Raw genomic sequence first — 25,077 nt, 5'->3', positions numbered from 1 at the left:
AGACAGCTAGGCAAGGCGACACAAGGCAAGGCAAGTTTATTTATATAGCACATTTCATACACAACGGCAATTCAATGTACTTTACATAAATAAAATAAAATAAAAATAAAGACATAGATAAAAAGACAGTGCAAGAAGATTAGAAAAGTGAAAAGTGCATTAAAATCACATTTAAAAGAAAATATAAAAGATAAAAATAAATAAAGATTACAGTGCAGATGAGTGTTGCCCTAAATTTCTTAAAAAGCCCTGGCGAACAGAAAAGTTTTAAGCCCTGATTTAAAAGATTCTAAAGTGGAGGCAGACCTCAGATTTTCTGGAAGTTTGTTCCAGCCATGAGGAGCATAAAAACTAAACGCTGCTGCTCCATGCTTTGTTCTGACCCTGGGAACAGTAAGATGATGAGTATCAGATGTGTTATGATGACACATCACCTGCCTCTAGAGGCGCTGCAGTCCAGCTGCCAGTGTGGAGGCTGAGTCATAAGGTGGCAGAGAGTCAACGGGCTTCGTCTGCACCGGCTCCAACAACAGCTGGGCTGCTCAAACTGACTGATAGCACCAACAAATGGAGTTTCACCAGAATTGACCAACTGTCTTTTTTTTTTAAACTTGTCATAACCACAGTCCTGACTTACTTGTGTCAGAAAAAGGGAAAATGATGATGACACCAATTTATTCTTTACACAGAAAATGAGAGACCTACACAACTGAGAATGTCTGATATCATGCACAGTTGGGAAGTAATGGAAAACTAAATACAAATAAAAGGAAATGTATTCCATTTTGTTACGTAAAAATTATATATTCTGATTACAAATACTTGGGAAAGGTTAGAGGATTACTTCTGGAAGTACTTTTAAAGTGAAAGCAAGAAACTTAGCAGGCCATTTAAATAGTGGCAGGTGCTCTGTGTCTTTATAAAACGTGGCACAGAAGAAAATTAGTGTTTGGATGCAAAACTGAAAAACATTTCCTGAACTTTTTATTTTTAATTTTTTCTTATCTGTAGTACCTTTATACCTCAAATATGGCAAAGTAATCTGAAAGCAAATGAACATAATTAGAATTTGGGTAATGCCTTGAATTACCTTATTGATTTCTATTTTGATGAGGTCACTTGTGTTTCCTACAAGTTTTCCTGTGATAAGGTGACAAAGCTCCTCCTCCCCCTTCAGTGATCTTATAAATTGCTCCTCCAGCATCTCCTCTCCTCACACTTCAAACCTACTAATCTCTCAGCAGTAAGGCAACTTTCCAAGATACAACGCCATTCTCAGCACACACTGACAACATGCTGGGGAGCCTCTGCACTCTCATCACTGCTCTAACATGTAAGGAGGCTGACTTACTGCAGCTTTGACCTCATGTTGGATTCATCAGCCTGTGTGTTTCTCTTGACTCCATATCATCTTGTTGTTTCCCAGGTGTGAGTGGTGTGACGGTGGTGACACAGAAGCCTCCTGTTGTGACGCTGAGGAGAGGAGAGACAGCCACCATGGACTGTAACCTGGGGACTGTTACTAAAGATGCAGCTGTATGGTATAAACAGGTTCCAGGAGGAGTTCCTCAGTATGTGCTGAGGTTTCGCCATAGCTGGAGCTCTGTAGAATATGGCTCTGGATTCTCCTCTCCCAAATTCACATCTAATCATCAGTCTCAAACAGATTATCGTTTAATCATCAACACTGTGGAGGAGGGAGACTCAGCAGTCTATTACTGTGAAACATGGGACACTTCTGTTAAAGAGTTCGTATCACAGTGATTTACACCATGACAAAAACCTCCTCACTAAATGCACTCACTTCTGCTTTCTGATCCTCTTACAGAAGTTAACTGAATCTGAAGCTGTTCATTAACCAAAGTTCTCTGCAATATGAACACATTACCTGAACAACTGGTTATGTGTTTGTTGTGTTTGGAATTTAACTTCTGAAGGAGTTTGTTGGTGTAAACAGGTTCAGGAGTCCCTCACTGTGCTTTGAGTTGGTAGCATTATTGATATTTTTCAGTTTTACTCTGATTTTACCTCTCATGAAAAACATGTAGATTTCAGTCTCAGTCAAACTGTCAATTGATCATCACTCAACTGTTTTAGAGAACTCAACTGAGACTCAACTGACTAGTATTGTAAGTCATGGGATTTTGGTAAAGGAGGATCACAGTGTAACGCACGATTTGAGGGACAGTTAGAGTCAACAATTTAAAAATGTGTGTCAATCTCGATTTGAAACAAACATTTAAAAACAGCATCATTACTTTTTTGATTTACAGAAATGCATTTTGCATATCACAGCATATTACATCTCAATATGGTCATTCTATCATTAACTTTCTAAATGATTAAGAATAGTAATAATAATAATAATAATAATAATCCTATTGTTTGAAATAAAACAGACATTATTTTTCAATATGTAGGAATAGATATTGTTGAAATGAATTTGACAGGAATGAACACTATGAATGCTTTTTCCAATAAAAAAATAAATATTACCCAAAGTTCATAATTCAGTGTATCTAAAATATAGAGGAACCACTATGTAAAACTGTTATGTTGTTAAATGAGGACTTTTTTTTTTTACACTGTTTGCTATCAATCAGTTTATCAGTGTAGATTCACACTTTTGAAATGGTGGATCTGTCATTATCAAATGAGACTCTTTGTATATCAGCAATCAAAAATCTTCTTAAGGAGAATCATCAGTGACTTTGAAGCCTCCCTGTTGATTTACACATGAATATACAGTAAATCAGATCAAATTGTCATTGACTACACTTATCTTCTTCCTACTTCTCTTCCACTATTCAGATGATGTTCATGTTGGACAATGACAACATGCCGGGGACACTCTGCTCTGTCATCACTGTTTTAACATCATAGAAGCATCAATGTGTGGTGGCTGCTAGGTGGAGGGCACCGCCTTTAGTAGTTGGGTCATTGGAACTGATGAGCAGTCCACTCCCCTTTATAAAGACAGGTGTGTCAGTCAGTCTTCCTCTGTTTGAGCCTGTCAAAGGTTGGGCGTGTACCTCGCCTTGTTCCTGCAGTACAATTGATGCAGATTCTAGGGTGGCTTTTCCCTTGGTGAGTCCTGTGTGCTCTGTGCTGTAGCCCAGTGGTTATGAGGTGTGGTGAGGATCCAGACTTGGTCCCCTGCTGTCGGCCTATGACGGTTGTGGCAGGCAGTGCAGTGATAGGCCAGTCACCCTTTCCTTCTTTCTCACACAAAGCATAGCCTAGGCTTTGTGCAGGATCCAGTGCCAGGCTGCTGTTTTGCTTAGTGTTTTTATTTGATAAATTGTCTCATTTAAGCTGTTTTACCCAAATAGCCATTTGGTTATTGTCTGTGTTATACTGTTTTGTGAACCAAATCAGTGCTGGATTTTTATATGGTTGAATACTGTGACTGTTTGCATTGTAAAAAAGAATATGTTTGCCCATGAACCAACTGTGTCATTCATAACCTCATGCTAGAGGCTTCATTTGTATCCCTTTCTATCCCTTGAGCAGAGGGACAGCACTGCAGGGAGTGGACTGGGTTCTAGTTTGTCTTCACTGCATGTGGTGTGGTGCTTTTAAGTTTGCAGTTACCATCTTCACATAGCGTTCATTGGATCTGCAGTGTACAAGTTTGAAGTGGTGTATTGTGCATGCGCGGTGTGTCTTTACTGGTGTTGTAGTATCTCCCTGCAGTACACGCCCTACCCTCACTCTGCCACCACTGGCTCCCTTAAATTACAGCTATACTTGCTGCTACAATCTGTATCAGTCAACATTTTATCCGTATTTCTTGTTTGTAGTAAAGAGATTGTTGTTTGGACTAACCTGTTTTCCTTCTAGTTTCTTAGCAGCATTTTTCTCTTCCCCTACAGCAAATCAAATAAATATTTTGTGTGACCTGAATGCACGTCTCCCGCTCTGTCTGTAATCTTTGAAATTTAACATTGTGGTAAGGCCCAAGTATTTGGTTGGTTTCTTGAGTATTAGGCCATAGGTGGTACATGACAATCTCGTATTCCTACTGGGCTTGGTCACAAATGCAATTAAAATATTTATTGTAAACCGGCTTTTCTCAATCTCAATGTTTTTATTTTTTATTTTTTTACATATATTTATTTATATATTATTTATTCAGCAACACCCTGCTTCACATTCTCACAGTCTCACACATTCACAGCTGGGAGCTTCCCAGTACAACCAGTATTCTTCTGTTGATCATTGAGCAGCTCCACTGGGGCTTCAGTGCTTTGCTCAATGGCTCCTCAACAGTTGCTGAGGAAGAGAAGAGTGTTAATCTTCACTTTTCTCCACCACATCTTTCCTAACCCGTCTGGAGATTTGATCCAGTGACTTTCCAATCACAGTCCTGCTTCTCTAACCTCTAGGCAACCGCCACCAAAACTACTGTGATTTTCAGTTTTTCTTTTTTAAATTGCTATCAGGTGTCAATATTTTACCGTGATATTACCAGTGTTCAGACCTCCTGAATGTGAAGTTCCCCAAGTCACCGTAGATTATTACCTAGTGACTTTTTCTGTAGAACTATACAGTTTCTTGGCTAAGACCCTCCCCTTTCCTCTCCTCTGTCCATATAAGCTTCTTCTTCAGCCTCTCCTCTCCTCACACTCCAGTGCTGCTCATCTCTCAGCTGGACAGTAAGGAGGTTTACACCACACACTGACAACATGCTGGGGATCCTCTGCACTCTCATCACTGCTCTAACATGTAAGGAGGCTGACTTACTGCAGCTTTGAGCTCATGTTGGATTCATCAGCCTGTGTGTTTCTCTTGACTCCATGTCATCTTGTTGTTTCCCAGGTGTGAGTGGTGTGACGGTGGTGACACAGAAGCCTCCTGTTGTGACGCTGAGGAGAGGAGAGACAGCCACCATGGACTGTAACCTGGGGACTGTTACTGATCAATCAGCTCGCTGGTATAAACAGGTTCCAGGAGGAGTTCCTCAACATGTATTGAGGTTTCATCATAGCTGGAGCTCTGTACTTTATGGCTCTGGATTCTCCTCTCCCAAATTCACATCTAATCATCAGTCTCAAACAGATTATCGTTTGATCATCAACACTGTGGAGGAGGGAGACTCAGCAGTCTATCACTGTCATACATGGGACAGCTCTGTTAATGAGTTCGTATCACAGTGATTTACACCATGACAAAAACCTCCTCACTAAATGCACTCACTTCTGCTTTCTGATCCTTTAACAGAAGTTAACTGAATCTGAAGCAGTTCATTAACCAAAGTCCTCTGTAATATGAACACACTACCTGAACAACTGGTTATGTGTTTGTTGTGTTTGGAATTTAACTTCTGAAGGAGTTTGTTGGTGTAAACAGGTTCAGGTGGAGTCCCTCAGTGCTTTCAGTTGTTAGCATTATTGTTATTCTTCAGTTTTGGTTCAGATTTTACCTCTCATAATAAACATGTAGTTTTCTGTCAATATCAAACTGTCCATTTTTCATCAATACTTTGGAGAACAGATACTGAACTGACTAGTATTGTAAGACATGGGATTCTGTGAAAGGAGGATCACAGTGATACACAACATTAGAGAAACTGTTAGGAGTAACAAGTAAAAGATATGCATGCAACCGTAGGCACAACAAAACATATTGACAAGCAGCATTATTATTTTTATAGACTTACAGTAATACTTATTGCATAGCACAGCATATTACATCTCATTCTGCCCATCCTCTCTTTTACTTTCCAATTCATGTTCTACTATTTGAAAAGACATCAACTTACAATATGTTGGAAATATCAGTGACTTTGAAGCTGAAGCCTCCCTGTTGATTTACACATGAATATACAGTAAATCAGATCAAATTGTCATTAACTACCCTCACCGTCTTCATCTTTCTTCCACCTCCTTCTCCAGATGATGTTTAATGTTGTTCAATGACAAGATGCTGGACACTCTGCTCTGTCATCAATGTTTTAACGTCAGAAAAGCATCAATACAATTAAAATATTTAGTTTTAAATCCGTTTTTTTGTTTTGTTTTATGTATTTATTCAACAACACCCTGCTTCACATTCTCACATTCTCACACATTCACAGCTGGGAGCTTCCCAGTACAACCAGTCTCCTTCTGTTGGCCAGTGAGCAGCTCCACTGGGGCTTCAGTGCTTTGCTCGATGGCTCCTCAACAGTTGCTGAGGAAGGGAAGAGTGTTAATCTTCACTTTCCTCGACCACATTTTCCAAACCTGTCTGGAGATTTGATCCAGTCACTTTCCAATCACAATCCTGCTTCTCTAACCTCTAGGCAACCGCCACCAAATCTACTGTGATTTTTTTTTTTTTTTTTTTTTTTATATATATGTCAGCTGTCAATATTTTACCAGTAATATTACCATCACTGTAGATTATTATCCAAAGCGGCTTTTTCTGTAGAACGATAAAGTCTCTTGGCTAAGACCCTCCCCTTTCCTCTCCTCTGTCCATATAAGCTTCTTCTTCAGTCTCTCCTCTCCTCACACTCCAGTGCTGCTCATCTCTCAGCTGGACAGTAAGGAGGTTTACACCACACACTGACAACATGCTGGGGATCCTCTGCACTCTCATCACTGCTCTAACATGTAAGTTATTACTTCTTATTCCTTTTCCAGGCCACATTTTCATCCGTAAACCTTTCACTCATGTATTTTTCCGTGTATATTGACAGATGTTGAAGGAGTGATAGTGCTGACCCAGACGCCTGCTGTCCAGACAGTTTCTACAGGACAAGAGGTCATTATGAGCTGCAACATTGAGAGATATGATGGAAATTATGTCCGTTGGTATAAACAGGTTCCTGGTGGGGTTCCTCAGTATGTTCTGAGATTTCACCATGGGAGCAGTTCACTCGAGTTTGGAACAGGATTCTCCTCCAGTCGATTCAACTCTAAATCCTTATCAAGTACAGATTACCAGTTGATCATCAAGCGGGCAGAGGCAGGAGACTCTGCTGAGTATTTCTGTCTGACATGGGATGACTCTGCTGCTGGAGCTGTATCACAGTGATTCACACCATGACAAAAACCTCAATGAGTCTCACTACAGCTTTTATGAATGCTGACCAAAATCAAACAAAGCCAAAACAGCAAACCTGGAACAAAACAAGAAAGGATGCTGAACAAAAGCCTCTAGAGAGACAAGAGTATATGAAATATTTCCATCCACATAACATTTGGAACAAACTTTGCTGGATTGTCTGAATGACGTTCTTATCAAGGACAGCATCATCATCATCACCATCATCACTCTGATTTCAACGATCACATCTGGACTTTAAACATTCCCATGAAAACAAAAGGATGCAGCAGAGATTTCAGAATCAATGTTGAAGTCCAGCGGTGCTTTGGAATATAGGCTCACTGATGAAGGGAATGAGATGTTGACAGTGAAAGTTAGATTGGTCTGAACAGGAAGTTTCAGTTCCACTCCCCTCATTAGTGAGAGTCTGGAGGTTTTTGTACGGCCATGTGTACAAACTGAATCACTGTGGTATTCGGACAAGGCACCAAGCTGATTGTGACAGGTGAGTACTGTTTAACTGCTCATAATACATGCTAGTTCTCCTGTTATTTCTTTTGTGCGTTAGTAGAAAATAATCAAGTCATGTGTAAATCATTTCTAATATTTAAATCGTATGTTCAGTGCATGATAATTGAAGCTTTTACATCAGCTTTGATACCAAGCAGGTAAAAAAAAAAATGTGCCATGAGTCACAATATCTGAAATGTTTTCTATACAGTTTTCTACAGTTTTTTATTGTAGTGGAATTTAAACATGTGTAAGATTGTGTTAATTCATCTACTTTACACAAGTTTTATTTCAACAGCTTTCATCACTGCAATTCCAATTTAGCAACATTAAATATTTTGTCAGCAGTAATTAACCTAAGGAATTAAACAATAATTAGTTGTGCTTTAATCTGGTAAAATTAAAAGTTATTCTTAAATTCTGATTGAATTATATTCTCTTTCAAGAAGACAAAGTAATCACTATGTATGTTGACTGTGTATGAAAATATGTTTTCTTCAGTGGTGAAATAGCCACCGTTTGATAAAAGTGACACCTACTGTACTTTTACACAATGACGGATAACATTACAATAAATTATAATTAATTATGCTGTTTTTAAAAGGACAGTAAGTAACTTAATATCTTGGTTTGCAAATTGATAACAGTTACAGTAACAGAATTAATCACCTGTGTTTCAGAACTGAAGTGAACTGAGTGATGAATTGGAAATGATTTAGTTCCAAAATAGATAGATAACATTTTGAAAATGAACTCTGCTGATGCTTTAGGTGATGATTTCTTGTTTGGACACTTTGTTGCAAACTGGTTTAGTTCTTCAAATTGATTATTTTTAATTGCGAACACAAATAATCTATTAATATAATAAAGTGTCATGTTATTTTCCATAGTGAATGCCTGACTTTGTTGACTGTCTTGATGAATGTCTCCATCTCCTGCAGGCTCCACCCTCCCTCCTCCTGTCTTGACAGTCTTCCCTCCGTCCAGTGATGAGCTCCAGTCCAACAAAGCCGCTCTGGTCTGTCTGGCCAGTCTGCCCAGTCCGTCTTTGGGTTTTGCAGATGTTACCTGGATGGCTGATGGGAGTCCAGTGAGCAGTGGGGTCTCTACCAGCACCGCTGTTCAGCAACCAGGCCAGACTTTCCAAATCAGCAGCTATCTGTCCATCCAGATGTCAGACTGGAACAAGGATAAGGTCTACACATGTAAAGTGTCTGTGGGCTCCAAGGCTTCAGAGAAAACCATCAAGAAGTCAGACTGCCGCACTGAAGAATAGTAGGCTGCCAGAATTACCATTTCAAATCTGCTTCCTTCTTGCTTGTGCTGTTTGGGCGTTACAAGGTTTAGACATTAGAAATCTTGATGTTCAGAAAGAAATGTGTAAAACAATTTTGTAAGACTTGTGTCTCTGTCCCTGTAATAAATATTGTTACAGTTAGGTGGGAGAATTGTTTTAGCTTTGCAATTGCTGTATTTTGTTTGGTTTGATTCATTAAAAAGCATTGTGATTTAAAAAAGAAAAAAGTTTGTATTTCATTGGTACTCATGATAAATTAGATCCAAACCAAAAATTTGGATTAAGACTGCACTAGAATCTCTTTTTAATCAATTAATTAACATTTAGCCTGTTGTTACAATTACAAATTAAATATGCAACACGTAATATATTTGTATGTGGACATTTGTGTACATTCCCAAACAATTTGTTTCACAATATAATAAGGAAATAAAATATATTTCCATTCATCAATACCTATGTTATTTGATATATCACTGTCACTGTATACTACAATATGATAATAGAGATACATTTACTGTGAAAATCTACACATGCACAGATGGTTCAAACTGGTTGGAATAGACTGGCTATGGTTAAAAAAAAAAATCATCCAACATGAGTAGCAACTGCAGATGACTTTGCATCCCCAGTCAGTGAAGCATCACCTCTCTACTCCTCCCTCTCTGCCTTCCCAGGATGCACCTGCTGGTCTCCTCTCCTTATTTATAGCTCCATGCAAATGAAGAGGTTGAGTCTCAGCTCTCACTAATATATGAGTGGTTGCAACTGACTGGAAACACATCTGTAGATTTTTTATTGCTAATATTTATATTGGCTTATTTGAAGCAAATATAGCATCAATACCATATCAATAACATTAATCCATTGCACTGTACATGTGTGCAAAACCAAAGCTTGTTTCCAACACTAGACAGCTAGGCAAGGCGACACAAGGCAAGGCAAGTTTATTTATATAGCACATTTCATACACAACGGCAATTCAAAGTACTTTACATAAATGAAATAAAAATAAAGACAAAGATAAAAAGACAGTGCAATAAGATTAGAAAAGTGAAAAGTGCATTAAAATCACATTTAAAAGAAAATATAAAAGATAAAAATAAATAAATATTCCAGTGCAGATGAGTGTTGCCCTAAATTTTTTAAAAAGCCCTGGCGAACAGAAAAGTTTTAAGCCCTGATTTAAAAGATTCTAAAGTGGAGGCAGACCTCAGATTTTCTGGAAGTTTGTTCCAGCCATGAGGAGCATAAAAACTAAACGCTGCTTCTCCATGCTTTGTTCTGACCCTGGGAACAGTAAGCTGATGAGTATCAGATGTGTTATGATGACACATCACCTGCCTCTAGAGGCGCTGCAGTCCAGCTGCCAGTGTGGAGGCCGAGTCATAAGGTGGCAGAGAGTCAACGGGCTTCATCTGCACCGGCTCCAACAACAGCTGGGCTGCTCAAACTGACTGATAGCACCAACAAATGGAGTTTCACCAGAATTGACCAACTGTCTTTTTTTTTTACTTGTCATAACCACAGTCCTGACTTGTGTCAGAAAAAGAGAAAATGATGATGACACCAATTTATTCTTTACACAGAAAATGAGAGACCCACACAACTGAGAATGTCTGATATCATGCAGAGTTGGGAAGTAATGGAAAACTAAATACAAATAAAAGGAAATGTATTCCATTTTGTTACCTAAAAATTATGTATTCTGATTACAAATACTTGGGAAAGGTTAGAGGATTACTTCTGGAAGTACTTTTAAAGTGAAAGCAAGAAACTTAGCAGGCCATTTAAATAGTGGCAGGTGCTCTGTGTCTTTATAAAATGTGGCACAGAAGAAAATTAGTGTTTGGATGCAAAACTGAAAAACATTTCCTGAACTTTTTATTTTTAATTTTTTCTTATCTGTAGTACCTTTATACCTCAAATATGGCAAAGTAATCTGAAAGCAAATGAACATAATTAGAATTTGGGTAATGCCTTGAATTACCTTATTGATTTCTATTTTGATGAGGTCACTTGTGTTTCCTACAAGTTTTCCTGTGATAAGGTGACAAAGCTCCTCCTCCCCCCTTCAGTGATCTTATAAATTGCTCCTCCAGCATCTCCTCTCCTCACACTCCAAACCTACTAATCTCTCAGCAGTAAGGCAACTTTCCAAGATACAACGCCATTCTCAGCACACACTGACAACATGCTGGGGATCCTCTGCACTCTCATCACTGCTCTAACATGTAAGGAGGCTGACTTACTGCAGCTTTGACCTCATGTTGGATTCATCAGCCTGTGTGTTTCTCTTGACTCCATGTCATCTTGTTGTTTCCCAGGTGTGAGTGGTGTGACGGTGGTGACACAGAAGCCTCCTGTTGTGGCGCTGAGGAGAGGAGAGACAGCCACCATGGACTGTAACCTGGGGACTGTTACTAAAGATGCAGCTGTATGGTATAAACAGGTTCCAGGAGGAGTTCCTCAGTATGTATTGAGGTTTCGCCATAGCTGGAGCTCTGTAGAATATGGTTCTGGATTCTCCTCTCCCAAATTCACATCTAATCATCAGTCTCAAACAGATTATCGTTTAATCATCAACACTGTGGAGGAGGGAGACTCAGCAGTCTATTACTGTAAAACATGGGACACTTCTGTTAGTGAGTACGTATCACAGTGATTTACACCATGACAAAAACCTCCTCACTAAATGCACTCACTTCTGCTTTCTGATCCTCTTACAGAAGTTAACTGAATCTGAAGCCGTTCATTAACCAAAGTTCTCTGCAATATGAACACACTACCTGAACAACTGGTTATGTGTTTGTTGTGTTTGGAATTTAACTTCTGAAGGAGTTTGTTGGTGTAAACAGGTTCAGGAGTCCCTCAGTGTGCTTTGAGTTGGTAGCATTATTGATATTTTTCAGTTTTACTCTGATTTTACCTCTCATGAAAAACATGTAGATTTCAGTCTCAGTCAAACTGTCCATTGATCATCACTGTTTTAGAGAACTCAGCTGAGACTCAACTGACTAGTATTGTAAGTCATGGGATTTTGGTAAAGGAGGATCACAGTGTAACGCACGATTTGAGGGACAGTTAGAGTCAACAATTTAAAAATGTGCGTCAATCTTGATTTGAAACAAACATTTAAAAACAGCATCATTACTTTTTTGATTTACAGAAATGCATTTTGCATATCACAGCTTATTACATCTCAATACGCTCATTCTATCATTAACTTTCCAAATGATTAAGAATAGTAATAATAATAATAATAATAATAATAATAATAATAATAATAATAATAATCCTATTGTTTGAAATAAAACAGACATTATTTTTCAATATGTAAGAATATATATTGTTGAAATGAATTTGACAGGAATGAACACTATGAATGCTTTTTCCAAGAAAAAAATAAATATTACGCAAAGTTCATAATTCAGTGTATCTAAAATATAGAGGAACCACTATGTAAAACTGTTATGTTGTTAAATGAGGACTTTTTTATTTTTGGACTGTTTGCTGTCAATCAGTTTATCAGAGTAGATTCACACTTTTGAAATGGTGGATCTGTCATTATCAAATGAGACTCTTTGTATATCAGCAATCAAAAATCTTCTCAAGGAGAATCATCAGTGACTTTGAAGCTGAATCCTCCCTGTTGATTTACACATGAATATACAGTAACTCAGATCAAATTGTCATTGACTACACTTACCGTCTTCCTACTTCTCTTCCACTATTCAGATGATGTTCATGTTGGACAATGACAACATGCCGGGGACACTCTGCTCTGTCATCACTGTTTTAACATCATAGAAGCATCAATGTGTGGTGGCTGCTAGGTGGAGGGCACCGCCTTTAGTAGTTGGGTCATTGGAACTGATGAGTGGTCCACTCCCCTTTATAAAGACAGGTGTGTCAGTCAGTCTTCCTCTGTTTGAGCCTGTCAAAGGTTGGGCGTGTACCTCGCCTTGTTCCTGCAGTACAATTGATGCAGATTCTAGGGTGGCTTTTCCCTTGGTGAGTCCTGTGTGCTCTGTGCTGTAGCCCAGTGGTTATGAGGTGTGGTGAGGATCCAGACTTGGTCCCCTGCTGTCGGCCTATGACGGTTGTGGCAGGCAGTGCAGTGATAGGCCAGTCACCCTTTCCTTCTTTCTCACACAAAGCATAGCCTAGGCTTTGTGCAGGATCCAGTGCCAGGCTGCTGTTTTGCTTAGTGTTTTTATTTGATAAATTGTCTCATTTAAGCTGTTTTACCCAAATAGCCATTTGGTTATTGTCTGTGTTATACTGTTTTGTGAACCAAATCAGTGCTGGATTTTTATATGGTTGAATACTGTGACTGTTTGCATTGTAAAAAAGAATATGTTTGCCCATGAACCAACTGTGTCATTCATAACCTCATGCTAGAGGCTTCATTTGTATCCCTTTCTATCCCTTGAGCAGAGGGACAGCACTGCAGGGAGTGGACTGGGTTCTAGTTTGTCTTCACTGCATGTGGTGTGGTGCTTTTAAGTTTGCAGTTACCATCTTCACATAGCGTTCATTGGATCTGCAGTGTACAAGTTTGAAGTGGTGTATTGTGCATGCGCGGTGTGTCTTTACTGGTGTTGTAGTATCTCCCTGCAGTACACGCCCTACCCTCACTCTGCCACCACTGGCTCCCTTAAATTACAGCTATACTTGCTGCTACAATCTGTATCAGTCAACATTTTATCCGTATTTCTTGTTTGTAGTAAAGAGATTGTTGTTTGGACTAACCTGTTTTCCTTCTAGTTTCTTAGCAGCATTTTTCTCTTCCCCTACAGCAAATCAAATAAATATTTTGTGTGACCTGAATGCACGTCTCCCGCTCTGTCTGTAATCTTTGAAATTTAACATTGTGGTAAGGCCCAAGTATTTGGTTGGTTTCTTGAGTATTAGGCCATAGGTGGTACATGACAATCTCGTATTCCTACTGGGCCTGGTCACAAATGCAATTAAAATATTTATTGTAAACCGGCTTTTCTCAATCTCAATGTTTTTATTTTTTTATTTTTTATTTTTACATATATTTATTTATATATTATTTATTCAGCAACACTCTGCTTCACATTCTCACAGTCTCACACATTCACAGCTGGGAGCTTCCCAGTACAACCAGTATTCTTCTGTTGATCATTGAGCAGCTCCACTGGGGCTTCAGTGCTTTGCTCAATGGCTCCTCAATAGTTGCTGAGGAAGAGAAGAGTGTTAATCTTCACTTTTCTCCACCACATCTTTCCTAACCCGTCTGGAGATTTGATCCAGTGACTTTCCAATCACAGTCCTGCTTCTCTAACCTCTAGGCAACCGCCACCAAAACTACTGTGATTTTCAGTTTTTCTTTTTTAAATTGCTATCAGCTGTCAATATTTTACCGTGATATTACCAGTGTTCAGACCTCCTGAATGTGAAGTTCCCCAAGTCACCGTAGATTATTACCTAGTGACTTTTTCTGTAGAACTATACAGTTTCTTGGCTAAGACCCTCCCCTTTCCTCTCCTCTGTCCATATAAGCTTCTTCTTCAGTCTCTCCTCTCCTCACACTCCAGTGCTGCTCATCTCTCAGCTGGACAGTAAGGAGGTTTACACCACACACTGACAACATGCTGGGGATCCTCTGCACTCTCATCACTGCTCTAACATGTAAGGAGGCTGACTTACTGCAGCTTTGACCTCATGTTGGATTCATCAGCCTGTGTGTTTCTCTTGACTCCATGTCATCTTGTTGTTTCCCAGGTGTGAGTGGTGTGACGGTGGTGACACAGAAGCCTCCTGTTGTGACGCTGAGGAGAGGAGAGACAGCCACCATGGACTGTAACCTGGGGACTGTTACTAATCAACCTGCTTGTTGGTATAAACAGGTTCCAGGAGGAGTTCCTCAACATGTATTGAGGTTTTATCATAGCTGGAGCTCTGTATATTATGGCTCTGGTTTCTCCTCTCCCAAATTCACATCTAATCATCAGTCAAAATCAGATTATCGTTTGATCATCAACACTGTGGAGGAGGGAGACTCAGCAGTCTATTACTGTCAAACATGGGACAGCTCTGTTAATGAGAACGTATCACAGTGATTTACACCATGACAAAAACCTCCTCACTAAATACTTCTGCTTTTTGTGTCTCTCACACATCTTGACTGAGACTGAAGACATCAAAACCAATTCCATGTATAACATCCCCACATGTACAATTAAAGATCAACTACTACAAACCACTAAACCTCCATAATGAATTTTCACATGAATCCCTCAGTGAAGTGAAAACTAGCAGAAAGCTAGTTACATGATTGCCAGCTGTGTATATTGGCAAATGAAATTGTCATGGTAAAAGCAAATATAAAATAAATAATTAAAAACAGTAATATATCATTGTTCCAACTAATAGTAATATTCTGTGATATTTTCATAAAAAAATAAATATTTGCTTTGCTAATCCCTTTCACTGATCAATACAACACAAAGTGATTCAGCCGATACCTTGAAAGCTTTTCATTTGTTGTTCTGAACACCTGGTATGAGGTCGGCCGTTCTTTCATGGGAAAAATCCTCTGGTGCACAAGATGTAATTTTATACTTCCAGCAACGTACTACAGTTAACACACAAACACGAATAAAAGGAGGAAGAAATAAGTAGTTTGCATGAGCAGCGATAGGCACCGTGACTGAAGAAACTAAGAGAAGGCCGATACATAAAGAAATTCAATCTTCATCACCAGAAACTTTAAGGAAAAAAGACCAAAGATTTATCCAAAACACAAGATTCTCATGGATTAACACTTTAAAATAACCAACAGGGCGATCAGCTGGCCTTCAAAGGTTTTTACCACAGTCAAGTCAGATGTGCAGTTCAACAATGAGCTAATGAAAATGACACAGTCACTCACCTGACAACAGGTCATCTAGACTCAGAGATTCATGATGGGCTTCTCATCAATTAATAATAATGATTTGGGATCAATAGGTAGAATAGAGAACATTATTCTCTGCCCTGCTATCATAGAACATTAGTGTTTATTAGACATTATGTACAACCTGAAGGGGCCATTATAATACGAGCCTGAATAGCTATATGAATATATATTCTCATGAAAACAACAGGGTATACAATTTGAGATTTTGGAATGTAATGACTAGATGTTATGATGTGAAATCAAATACATTATGTAGTTAACTTCTTAATGAAAACTGTGTTCAGTGTTGAAACTCCTCCCCCTCCCCTTCTCCTCTCCTCAGTCTCCTTATAAACTTCTTCTTCAGTCTCTCCTCTCCTCACACTCCAGTGCTGCTCATCTCTCAGCTGGACAGTAAGGAGGTTTACACCACACACTGACAACATGCTGGGGATCCTCTGCACTCTCATCACTGCTCTAACATGTAAGTTATTACTTCTTATTCCTTTTCCAGGCCACATTTTCAGCCATAAACCTTTCACTCATGTATTTTTCTACGTATGTTGACAGATGTTGAAGGAGTGATAGTGCTGACCCAGACGCCTGCTGTCCAGACAGTTTCTACAGGACAAAAGGTCATTATGAGCTGCAACATTGAGAGATATGATGGCAATTATGTCAGTTGGTATAAACAGGTTCCTGGTGGGGTTCCTCAGTATGTTCTGAGATTCGCTCATGGGAGCAGTTCACCTGACTTTGGAACAGGATTCTCCTCCAGTCGATTCAACTCTAAATCCTTATCAAGTACAGATTACCAGTTGATCATCAAGCGGGCAGAGGCAGGAGACTCTGCTGAGTATTTCTGTCTGACATGGGATGACTCTGCTGCTGCAGCTGTATCACAGTGATTCACACCATGACAAAAACCTCAATGAGTCTCACTACAGCTTTTATGAATGCTGAGCAAAATCAAACAAAGCCAAAACAGCAAACCTGGAACAAAACAAGAAAGGATGCTGAACAAAAGCCTCTGGAGAGACAAGAGCATGTGAAATATTCCCATCCACATAACATTTGGAACAAACTTTGCTGGATTGTCTGAACGACGCTCTTATCAAGGACAGCATCATCATTACCATCATCACTCTGATTTCAACGATCACATCTGGACTTTAAACATTCCCATGAAAACAAAAGGATGCAGCAGAGATTTCAGAATCAATGTTGAAGTCCAGCGGTGCTTTGGAATATAGGCTCACTGATGAAGGGAATGAGATGTTGACAGTGAAAGTTAGATTGGTCTGAACAGGAAGTTTCAGTTCCACTCCCCTCATTAGTGAGAGTCTGGAGGTTTTTGTACGGCCATGTGTACAAACTGAATCACTGTGGTATTCGGACAAGGCACCAAGCTGATTGTGACAGGTGAGTACTGTTTAACTGCTCATAATACATGCTAGTTCTCCTCTTATTTCTGTAGTGCGTTAGTAGAAAATAATCAAGTCATGTGTAAATCATTTCTAATATTTAAATCTTATGTTCAGTGACAATTGAAGCTTTTACATCAGCTTTGATACCAAGCAGGTATAGTAAAAATGTGCCATGGGTCACAATATCTGAAATGTTTTCTATACAGTTTTCTACAGTTTTTTATTGTAGTGGAATTTAAACATGTGTAAGATTGTGTTAATTCATCTACTTTACACAAGTTTTATTTCAACAGCTTTCATCACTGCAATTCCATTTTAGCAACATTACATATTTTGTCAGCAGTAATTAACCTAAGGAATTAAACAATAATTAGTTGTGCTTTAATCTGGTAAAATTAAAAGTTATTCTTAAATTCTGATTGAATTATATTCTCTTTCAAGAAGACAAAGTAATCACTATGTATGTTGACTGTGTATGAAAATATGTTTTCTTCAGTGGTGAAATAGCCACCGTTTGATAAAAGTGACACCTACTGTACTTTTACACAATGACGGATAACATTACAATAGATTATAATTATGGTGTTTTTTTTAAAGAACAGTAAGTAACTTAATATCTTGGTTTGCAAATTGATAACAGTTACAGTTACAGAATTAATCATCTGTGTTTCAGAACTGAAGTGAACTGAGTGATGAATTGGAAATGATTTAGTTCCAAAATAGATAGATAACATTTTGAAAATGAACTCTGCTGATGCTTTAGGTGATGATTTCTTGTTTGGACACTTTGTTGCAAACTGGTTTATGTCTTAAAATTGATTATTTTTAATTGCAAACACAAATAATCTATTAATATAATAGAGTGTCATGTTATTTTCCCTAGTGAATGCCTGACTTTGCTGATTGTCTTGATGAATGTCTCCATCTCCTGCAGGCTCCACCCTCCCTCCTCCTGTCTTGACAGTCTTCCCTCCGTCCAGTGATGAGCTCCAGTCCAACAAAGCCACTCTGGTCTGTCTGGCCAGTCTGCCCAGTCCGTCTTTGGGTTTTGCAGATGTTACCTGGATGGCTGATGGGAGTCCAGTGAGCAGTGGGGTCTCTACCAGCACCGCTGTTCAGCAACCAGGCCAGACTTTCCAAATCAGCAGCTATCTGTCCATCCAGACGTCAGACTGGAACAATGATAAGGTCTACACATGTAAAGTGTCTGTGGGCTCCAAGGCTTCAGAGAAAACCATCAAGAGGTCAGACTGCCGCACTGAAGAATAGCAGGCTGCCAGAATTACCATTTCAAATCTGCTTCCTTCTTGCTTGTGCTGTTTGGGCATTACAAGTTTTAGACATTAGAAATCTTGATGTTCAGAAAGAAATGTGTCAAATAATTTTGTAAGACTTGTGTCTCTGTCCCTGTAATAAATATTGTTACAGTTAGGTGGGGGAATTGTTTTAGCTTTGCAATTGCTGTATTTTGTTTGGTTTGATTCAATAAAAAGCATTGTGATTTAAAAAAAAAAAGTTTGTATTTCATTGGTACTCATGATAAATTAGATCCAAACCACAAATTTGGATTAAGACTGCACTAGAATCTCTTTTTAATCAATTAATTAACGTTTAGCCTGTTGTTACAATTACCAATCAAATATGCAACACGTAATATATTTGTATGTGGACATTTGTGTACATTCCCAAACAGTTTGTTTCACAATATAATAAGGAAATAAAATATATTTCCATTCATCAATACCTATGTTATTTGATATATCACTGTCACTGTATACTACAATATGATAATAGAGATAAATTCACTGTGAAAATCTACACATGCACAGATGGTACAAACTGGTTGGAATAGCCTGACAATGGTTAAAAAAAATCATCCAACATGAGCAGCAACTGCAGATGATTTTGCATCCCCAGTCAGTGAAGCATCACCTCTCTACTCCTCCCTCTCTGCCTTCCCAGGATGCACCTGCTGGTCTCCTGTACTTATTTATAGCTACATGCAAATGAAGAGGTTGAGTCTCAGCTCTCACTAATATATGAGTGGCTGCAACTGACTGGAAACACATCTGTAGATTTTTTATTGCTAATATTTATATTGGCTTATTTGAAGCATATATAGCATCAATAACATTAATCCATTGCACTGTACATATGTGCAAAACCAAAGCTTGTTTCCAACACTAGACAGCTAGGCAAGGCGAGACAAGGCAAGGCAAGTTTATTTATATAGCACATTTCATACACAACGGCAATTCAATGTACTTTACATAAATAAAATAAAAATAAAGACATAGATAAAAAGACAATGCGAGAAGATTAGAAAAGTGAAAAGTGCATTAAAATCACATTTAAAAGAAAATATAAAAGATAAAAATAAATAAATATTCCAGTGCAGATGAGTGTTGCTCTAAATTTCTTAAAAAGCCCTGGCGAACAGAAAAGTTTTAAGCCCTGATTTAAAAGATTCTAAAGTGGAGGCAGACCTCAGATTTTCTGGAAGTTTGTTCCAGCCATGAGGAGCATAAAAACTAAACGCTGCTTCTCCATGCTTTGTTCTGACCCTGGGAACAGTAAGCTGATGAGTATCAGATGTGTTATGATGACACATCACCTGCCTCTAGAGGCGCTGCAGTCCAGCTGCCAGTGTGGAGGCTGAGTCATAAGGTGGCAGAGAGTCAACGGGCTTCGTCTGCACCGGCTCCAACAACAGCTGGGCTGCTCAAACTGACTGATAGCACCAACAAATGGAGTTTCACCAGAATTGACCAACTGTCTTTTTTTTTTTTACTTGTCATAACCACAGTCCTGACTTACTTGTGTCAGAAAAAGGGAAAATGATGATGACATCAATTTATTCTTTACACAGAAAATGAGAGACCTACACAACTGAGAATGTCTGATATCATGCAGAGTTGGGAAGTAATAGCAAACTAAATACAAATAAAAGGAAATGTATTCCATTTTGTTACCTAAAAATTATATATTCTGATTACAAATACTTGGGAAAGGTTAGAGGATTACTTCTGGAAGTACTTTTAAAGTGAAAGCAAGAAACTTAGCAGGCCATTTAAATAGTGGCAGGTGCTCTGTGTCTTTATAAAATATGGCACAGAAGAAAATTAGTGTTTGGATGCAAAATTGAAAAACATTTCCTGAACTTTTTATTTTTAATTTTTTCTTATCTGTAGTACCTTTATACCTCAAATATGGCAAAGTAATCTGAAAGCAAATGAACATAATTAGAATTTGGGTAATGCCTTGCATTACCTTATTGATTTCTATTTTAATGAGGTCACTTGTGTTTCCTACAAGTTTTCCTGTGATAAGGTGACAAAGCTCCTCCTCCCCCCTTCAGTGATCTTATAAATTGCTCCTCCAGCATCTCCTCTCCTCACACTCCAAACCTACTAATCTCTCAGCAGTAAGGCAACTTTCCCAGATACAACGCCATTCTCAGCACACACTGACAACATGCTGGGGAGCCTCTGCACTCTCATCACTGCTCTAACATGTAAGGAGGCTGACTTACTGCAGCTTTGACCTCATGTTGGATTCATCAGCCTGTGTGTTTCTCTTGACTCCATGTCATCTTGTTGTTTCCCAGGTGTGAGTGGTGTGACGGTGGTGACACAGAAGCCTCCTGTTGTGGCGCTGAGGAGAGGAGAGACAGCCACCATGGACTGTAACCTGGGGACTGTTACTAAAGATGCAGCTGTATGGTATAAACAGGTTCCAGGAGGAGTTCCTCAGTATGTATTGAGGTTTCGCCATAGCTGGAGCTCTGTAGAATATGGTTCTGGATTCTCCTCTCCCAAATTCACATCTAATCATCAGTCTCAAACAGATTATCGTTTAATCATCAACACTGTGGAGGAGGGAGACTCAGCAGTCTATTACTGTGAAACATGGGACACTTCTGTTAAAGAGGACATATCACAGTGATTTACACCATGACAAAAACCTCCTCACTAAATGCACTCACTTCTGCTTTCTGATCCTCTTACAGAAGTTAACTGAATCTGAAGCCGTTCATTAACCAAAGTTCTCTGCAATATGAACACATTACCTGAACAACTGGTTATGTGTTTGTTGTGTTTGGAATTTAACTTCTGAAGGAGTTTGTTGGTGTAAACAGGTTCAGGAGTCCCTCAGTGTGCTTTGAGTTGGTGGCATTATTGATATTTTTCAGTTTTACTCTGATTTTACCTCTCATGAAAAACATGTAGATTTCAGTCTCAGTCAAACTGTCCATTGATCATCACTGTTTTAGAGAACTCAACTGAGACTCAACTGACTAGTATTGTAAGTCATGGGATTTTGGTAAAGGAGGATCACAGTGTAACGCACGATTTGAGGGACAGTTAGAGTCAACAATTTAAAAATGTGCGTCAATCTTGATTTGAAACAAACATTTAAAAACAGCATCATTACTTTTTTGATTTACAGAAATGCATTTTGCATATCACAGCTTATTACATCTCAATACGCTCATTCTATCATTAACTTTCTAAATGATTAAGAATAGTAATAATAATAATGATAATAATAATAATAATAATAATTATAATAATCCTATTGTTTGAAATAAAACAGACATTATTTTTCAATATGTAAGAATATATATTGTTGAAATGAATTTGACAGGAATGAACACTATGAATGCTTTTTCCAAGAAAAAAATAAATATTACGCAAAGTTCATAATTCAGTGTATCTAAAATATAGAGGAACCACTATGTAAAACTGTTATGTTGTTAAATGAGGACTTTTTTATTTTTGGACTGTTTGCTGTCAATCAGTTTATCAGAGTAGATTCACACTTTTGAAATGGTGGATCTGTCATTATCAAATGAGACTCTTTGTATATCAGCAATCAAAAATCTTCTCAAGGAGAATCATCAGTGACTTTGAAGCCTCCCTGTTGATTTACATATGAATATACAGTAAATCAGATCAAATTGTCATTGCCTACACTTATCGTCTTCCTACTTCTCTTCCACTATTCAGATGATGTTCATGTTGGACAATGACAACATGCCGGGGACACTCTGCTCTGTCATCACTGTTTTAACATCATAGAAGCATCAATGTGTGGTGGCTGCTAGGTGGAGGGCACCGCCTTTAGTAGTTGGGTCACTGGAACTGATGAGCGGTCCACTCCCCTTTATAAAGACAGGTGTGTCAGTCAGTCTTCCTCTGTTTGAGCCTGTCAAAGGTTGGGCGTGTACCTCGCCTTGTTCCTGCAGTACAATTGATGCAGATTCTAGGGTGGCTGTTTGCATTGTAAAAAAGAATATGTTTGCCCATGAACCAACTGTGTCATTCATAACCTCATGCTAGAGGCTTCATTTGTATCCCTTTCTATCCCTTGAGCAGAGGGACAGCACTGCAGGGAGTGGACTGGGTTCTAGTTTGTCTTCACTGCGTGTGGTGTGGTGCTTTTAAGTTTGCAGTTACCATCTTCACATAGCGTTCATTGGATCTGCAGTGTACAAGTTTGAAGTGGTGTATTGTGCATGCGTGGTGTGTCTTTACTGGTGTTGTAGTATCTCCCTGCAGTACACGCCCTACCCTCACTCTGCCACCTAGTGGGGGTTCCCTTAAATTACAGCTATACTTGCTGCTACAATCTGTATCAGTCAACATTTTATCCGTATTTCTTGTTTGTAGTAAAGAGATTATTGTTTGGACTAACCTGTTTTCCTTCTAGTTTCTTAGCAGCATTTTTCTCTTCCCCTACAGCAAATCAAATAAATATTTTGTGTGACCTGAATGCACGTCTCCCGCTCTGTCTGTAATCTTTGAAATTTAACATTGTGGTAAGGCCCAAGAATTTGGTTGGTTTCTTGAGTATTAGGCCATAGGTGGTACATGACAATCTCGTATTCCTACTGGGCCTGGTCACAAATGCAATTAAAATATTTATTGTAAACCTGCTTTTCTCTCAATGTTTTTTTTTTTTTACATGTATTTATTCAGCAACACCCTGCTTCACATTCTCACAGTCTCACACATTCACAGCTGGGAGCTTCCCAGTACAACCAGTCTTCTTCTGTTGGCCAGTGAGCAGCTCCACTGGGGCTTCAGTGCTTTGCTCGATGGCTCCTCAACAGTTGCTGAGGAAGAGAAGAGTGTTAATCTTCACTTTTCTCCACCACATCTTTCCAAACCCGTCTGGAGATTTGATCCAGTGACTTTCCAATCACAGTCCTGCTTCTCTAACCTCTAGGCAACCGCCACCAAAACTACTGTGATTTTCTGTTTTTTTTTTTTTATATAGCTATCAGCTTTCAATATTTTTCGAGTAATATTACCATCACTGTAGACTATTACCTACAGTGACTTTTTCTGTAGAACGATAAAGTCTCTTGGCTAAGACCCTCCCCTTTCCTCACCTCTGTCCATATAAGCTTCTTCTTCAGTGTCTCCTCTCCTCACACTCCAGTGCTGCTCATCTCTCAGCTGGACAGTAAGGAGGTTTACACCACACACTGACAACATGCTGGGGATCCTCTGCACTCTCATCACTGCTCTAACATGTAAGGAGGCTGACTTACTGCAGCTTTGACCTCATGTTGGATTCATCAGCCTGTGTGTTTCTCTTGACTCCATGTCATCTTGTTGTTTCCCAGGTGTGAGTGGTGTGACGGTGGTGACACAGAAGCCTCCTGTTGTGACGCTGAGGAGAGGAGAGACAGCCACCATGGACTGTAACCTGGGGACTGTTACTAATAGTGCAGCTCGCTGGTATAAACAGGTTCCAGGAGGAGTTCCTCAGTATGTGTTGAGGTTTTATCATGGCTGGAGCTCTGTGAGTTATGGCTCTGGATTCTCCTCTCCCAAATTCACATCTAATCATCAGTCAAAATCAGATTATCGTTTGATCATCAACACTGTGGAGGAGGGAGACTCAGCAGTCTATTACTGTCAAACATGGGACAGCTCTGTTAATGAGAACGTATCACAGTGATTTACACCATGACAAAAACCTCCTCACTAAATACTTCTGCTTTTTGTGTCTCTCACACATCTTGACTGAGACTGAAGACATCAAAACCAATTCCCTGTATAACATCCCCACATGTACAATTACAGATCAACTGCTACAAACCACTAAACCTCCATAATGGATTTTCACATGAATCCAGCAGTGAAGTGAAAACTAGCAGAAAGCTAGTTACATGATTGCCAGCTGTGTGTATTGGCAAATGAAATTGTCATGGTAAAAGCAAATATAAAATAAATAATTAAAAACAGTAATATATCATTGTTCCAACTAATAGTAATATTATATGATATTTTCATAAAAAATAAATATTTGCTTTGCTAATCCCTTTCACTGATCAATACAACACAAAGTGATTCAGCCGATACCTTGAAAGCTTTTCATTTGTTGTTCTGAACACCTGGTATGAGGTCGGCCGTTCTTTCATGGGAAAAATCCTCTGGTGCACAAGATGTAATTTTATACTTCCAGCAACGTACTACAGTTAACACACAAACACGAATAAAAGGAGGAAGAAATAAGTAGTTTGCATGAGCAGCGATAGGCACCGTGACTGAAGAAACTAAGAGAAGGCCGATACATAAAGAAATTCAATCTTCATCACCAGAAACTTTAAGGAAAAAAGACCAAAGATTTCTCCAAAACACAAGAATCTAATGGATTAACACTTTAAAATAACCAACAGGGCGATCAGCTGGCCTTCAAAGGTTTTTACCACAGTCAAGTCAGATGTGCAGTTCAACAATGAGCTAATGAAAATGACACAGTCTAGATTCAGAGATTCAGGATGGGCTTCTCATCAATTAATAATAATGATTTGGGATCAATAGGGAGCATTATTCTCTGCCCTGCTATCATAGAACATTAGTGTTTATTAGACATTATGTACA

At 38.8% G+C, this 25,077-nt stretch overlaps 1 protein-coding gene and 4 pseudogenes across 2 annotated transcripts; all 5 read left to right on the top strand.

The window, feature by feature from the left end:
• Positions 1-433: 433 nt before the first annotated feature.
• Positions 434-559, top strand: LOC144539554 (small nucleolar RNA SNORA17; annotated as a pseudogene).
• Positions 560-6,516: 5,957 nt separating this feature from the next.
• Positions 6,517-9,013, top strand: LOC139910474 (immunoglobulin lambda-1 light chain-like; annotated as a pseudogene). Its single transcript, XR_013505002.1, has 4 exons — positions 6,517-6,599; positions 6,686-7,004; positions 7,500-7,540; positions 8,487-9,013. The product of XR_013505002.1 is annotated as an immunoglobulin lambda-1 light chain-like (transcript).
• Positions 9,014-10,181: 1,168 nt separating this feature from the next.
• On the top strand, positions 10,182-10,307 carry LOC144539556 (small nucleolar RNA SNORA17; annotated as a pseudogene).
• Positions 10,308-16,196: 5,889 nt separating this feature from the next.
• Positions 16,197-18,635, top strand: LOC139910475 (immunoglobulin lambda-1 light chain-like). The gene is made up of 4 exons (XM_071897772.2): positions 16,197-16,236; positions 16,323-16,641; positions 17,134-17,174; positions 18,114-18,635. The coding sequence occupies exons 1-4, from the start codon at positions 16,197-16,199 to the stop codon at positions 18,446-18,448; spliced, it is 735 nt and encodes a 244-aa protein (XP_071753873.2). The 3' UTR covers positions 18,449-18,635.
• A 1,157-nt stretch (positions 18,636-19,792) lies between these two features.
• LOC144539553 (small nucleolar RNA SNORA17) lies at positions 19,793-19,918 on the top strand (annotated as a pseudogene).
• The last annotated feature ends 5,159 nt before the right edge of the window (positions 19,919-25,077 follow it).

The sequence above is a fragment of the Centroberyx gerrardi genome, chromosome 7 (assembly GCF_048128805.1).
Source record: "Centroberyx gerrardi isolate f3 chromosome 7, fCenGer3.hap1.cur.20231027, whole genome shotgun sequence".
NCBI classification, from domain to species: domain Eukaryota; kingdom Metazoa; phylum Chordata; class Actinopteri; order Beryciformes; family Berycidae; genus Centroberyx; species Centroberyx gerrardi.
This window is presented reverse-complemented; position numbering and strand designations above follow the sequence as displayed.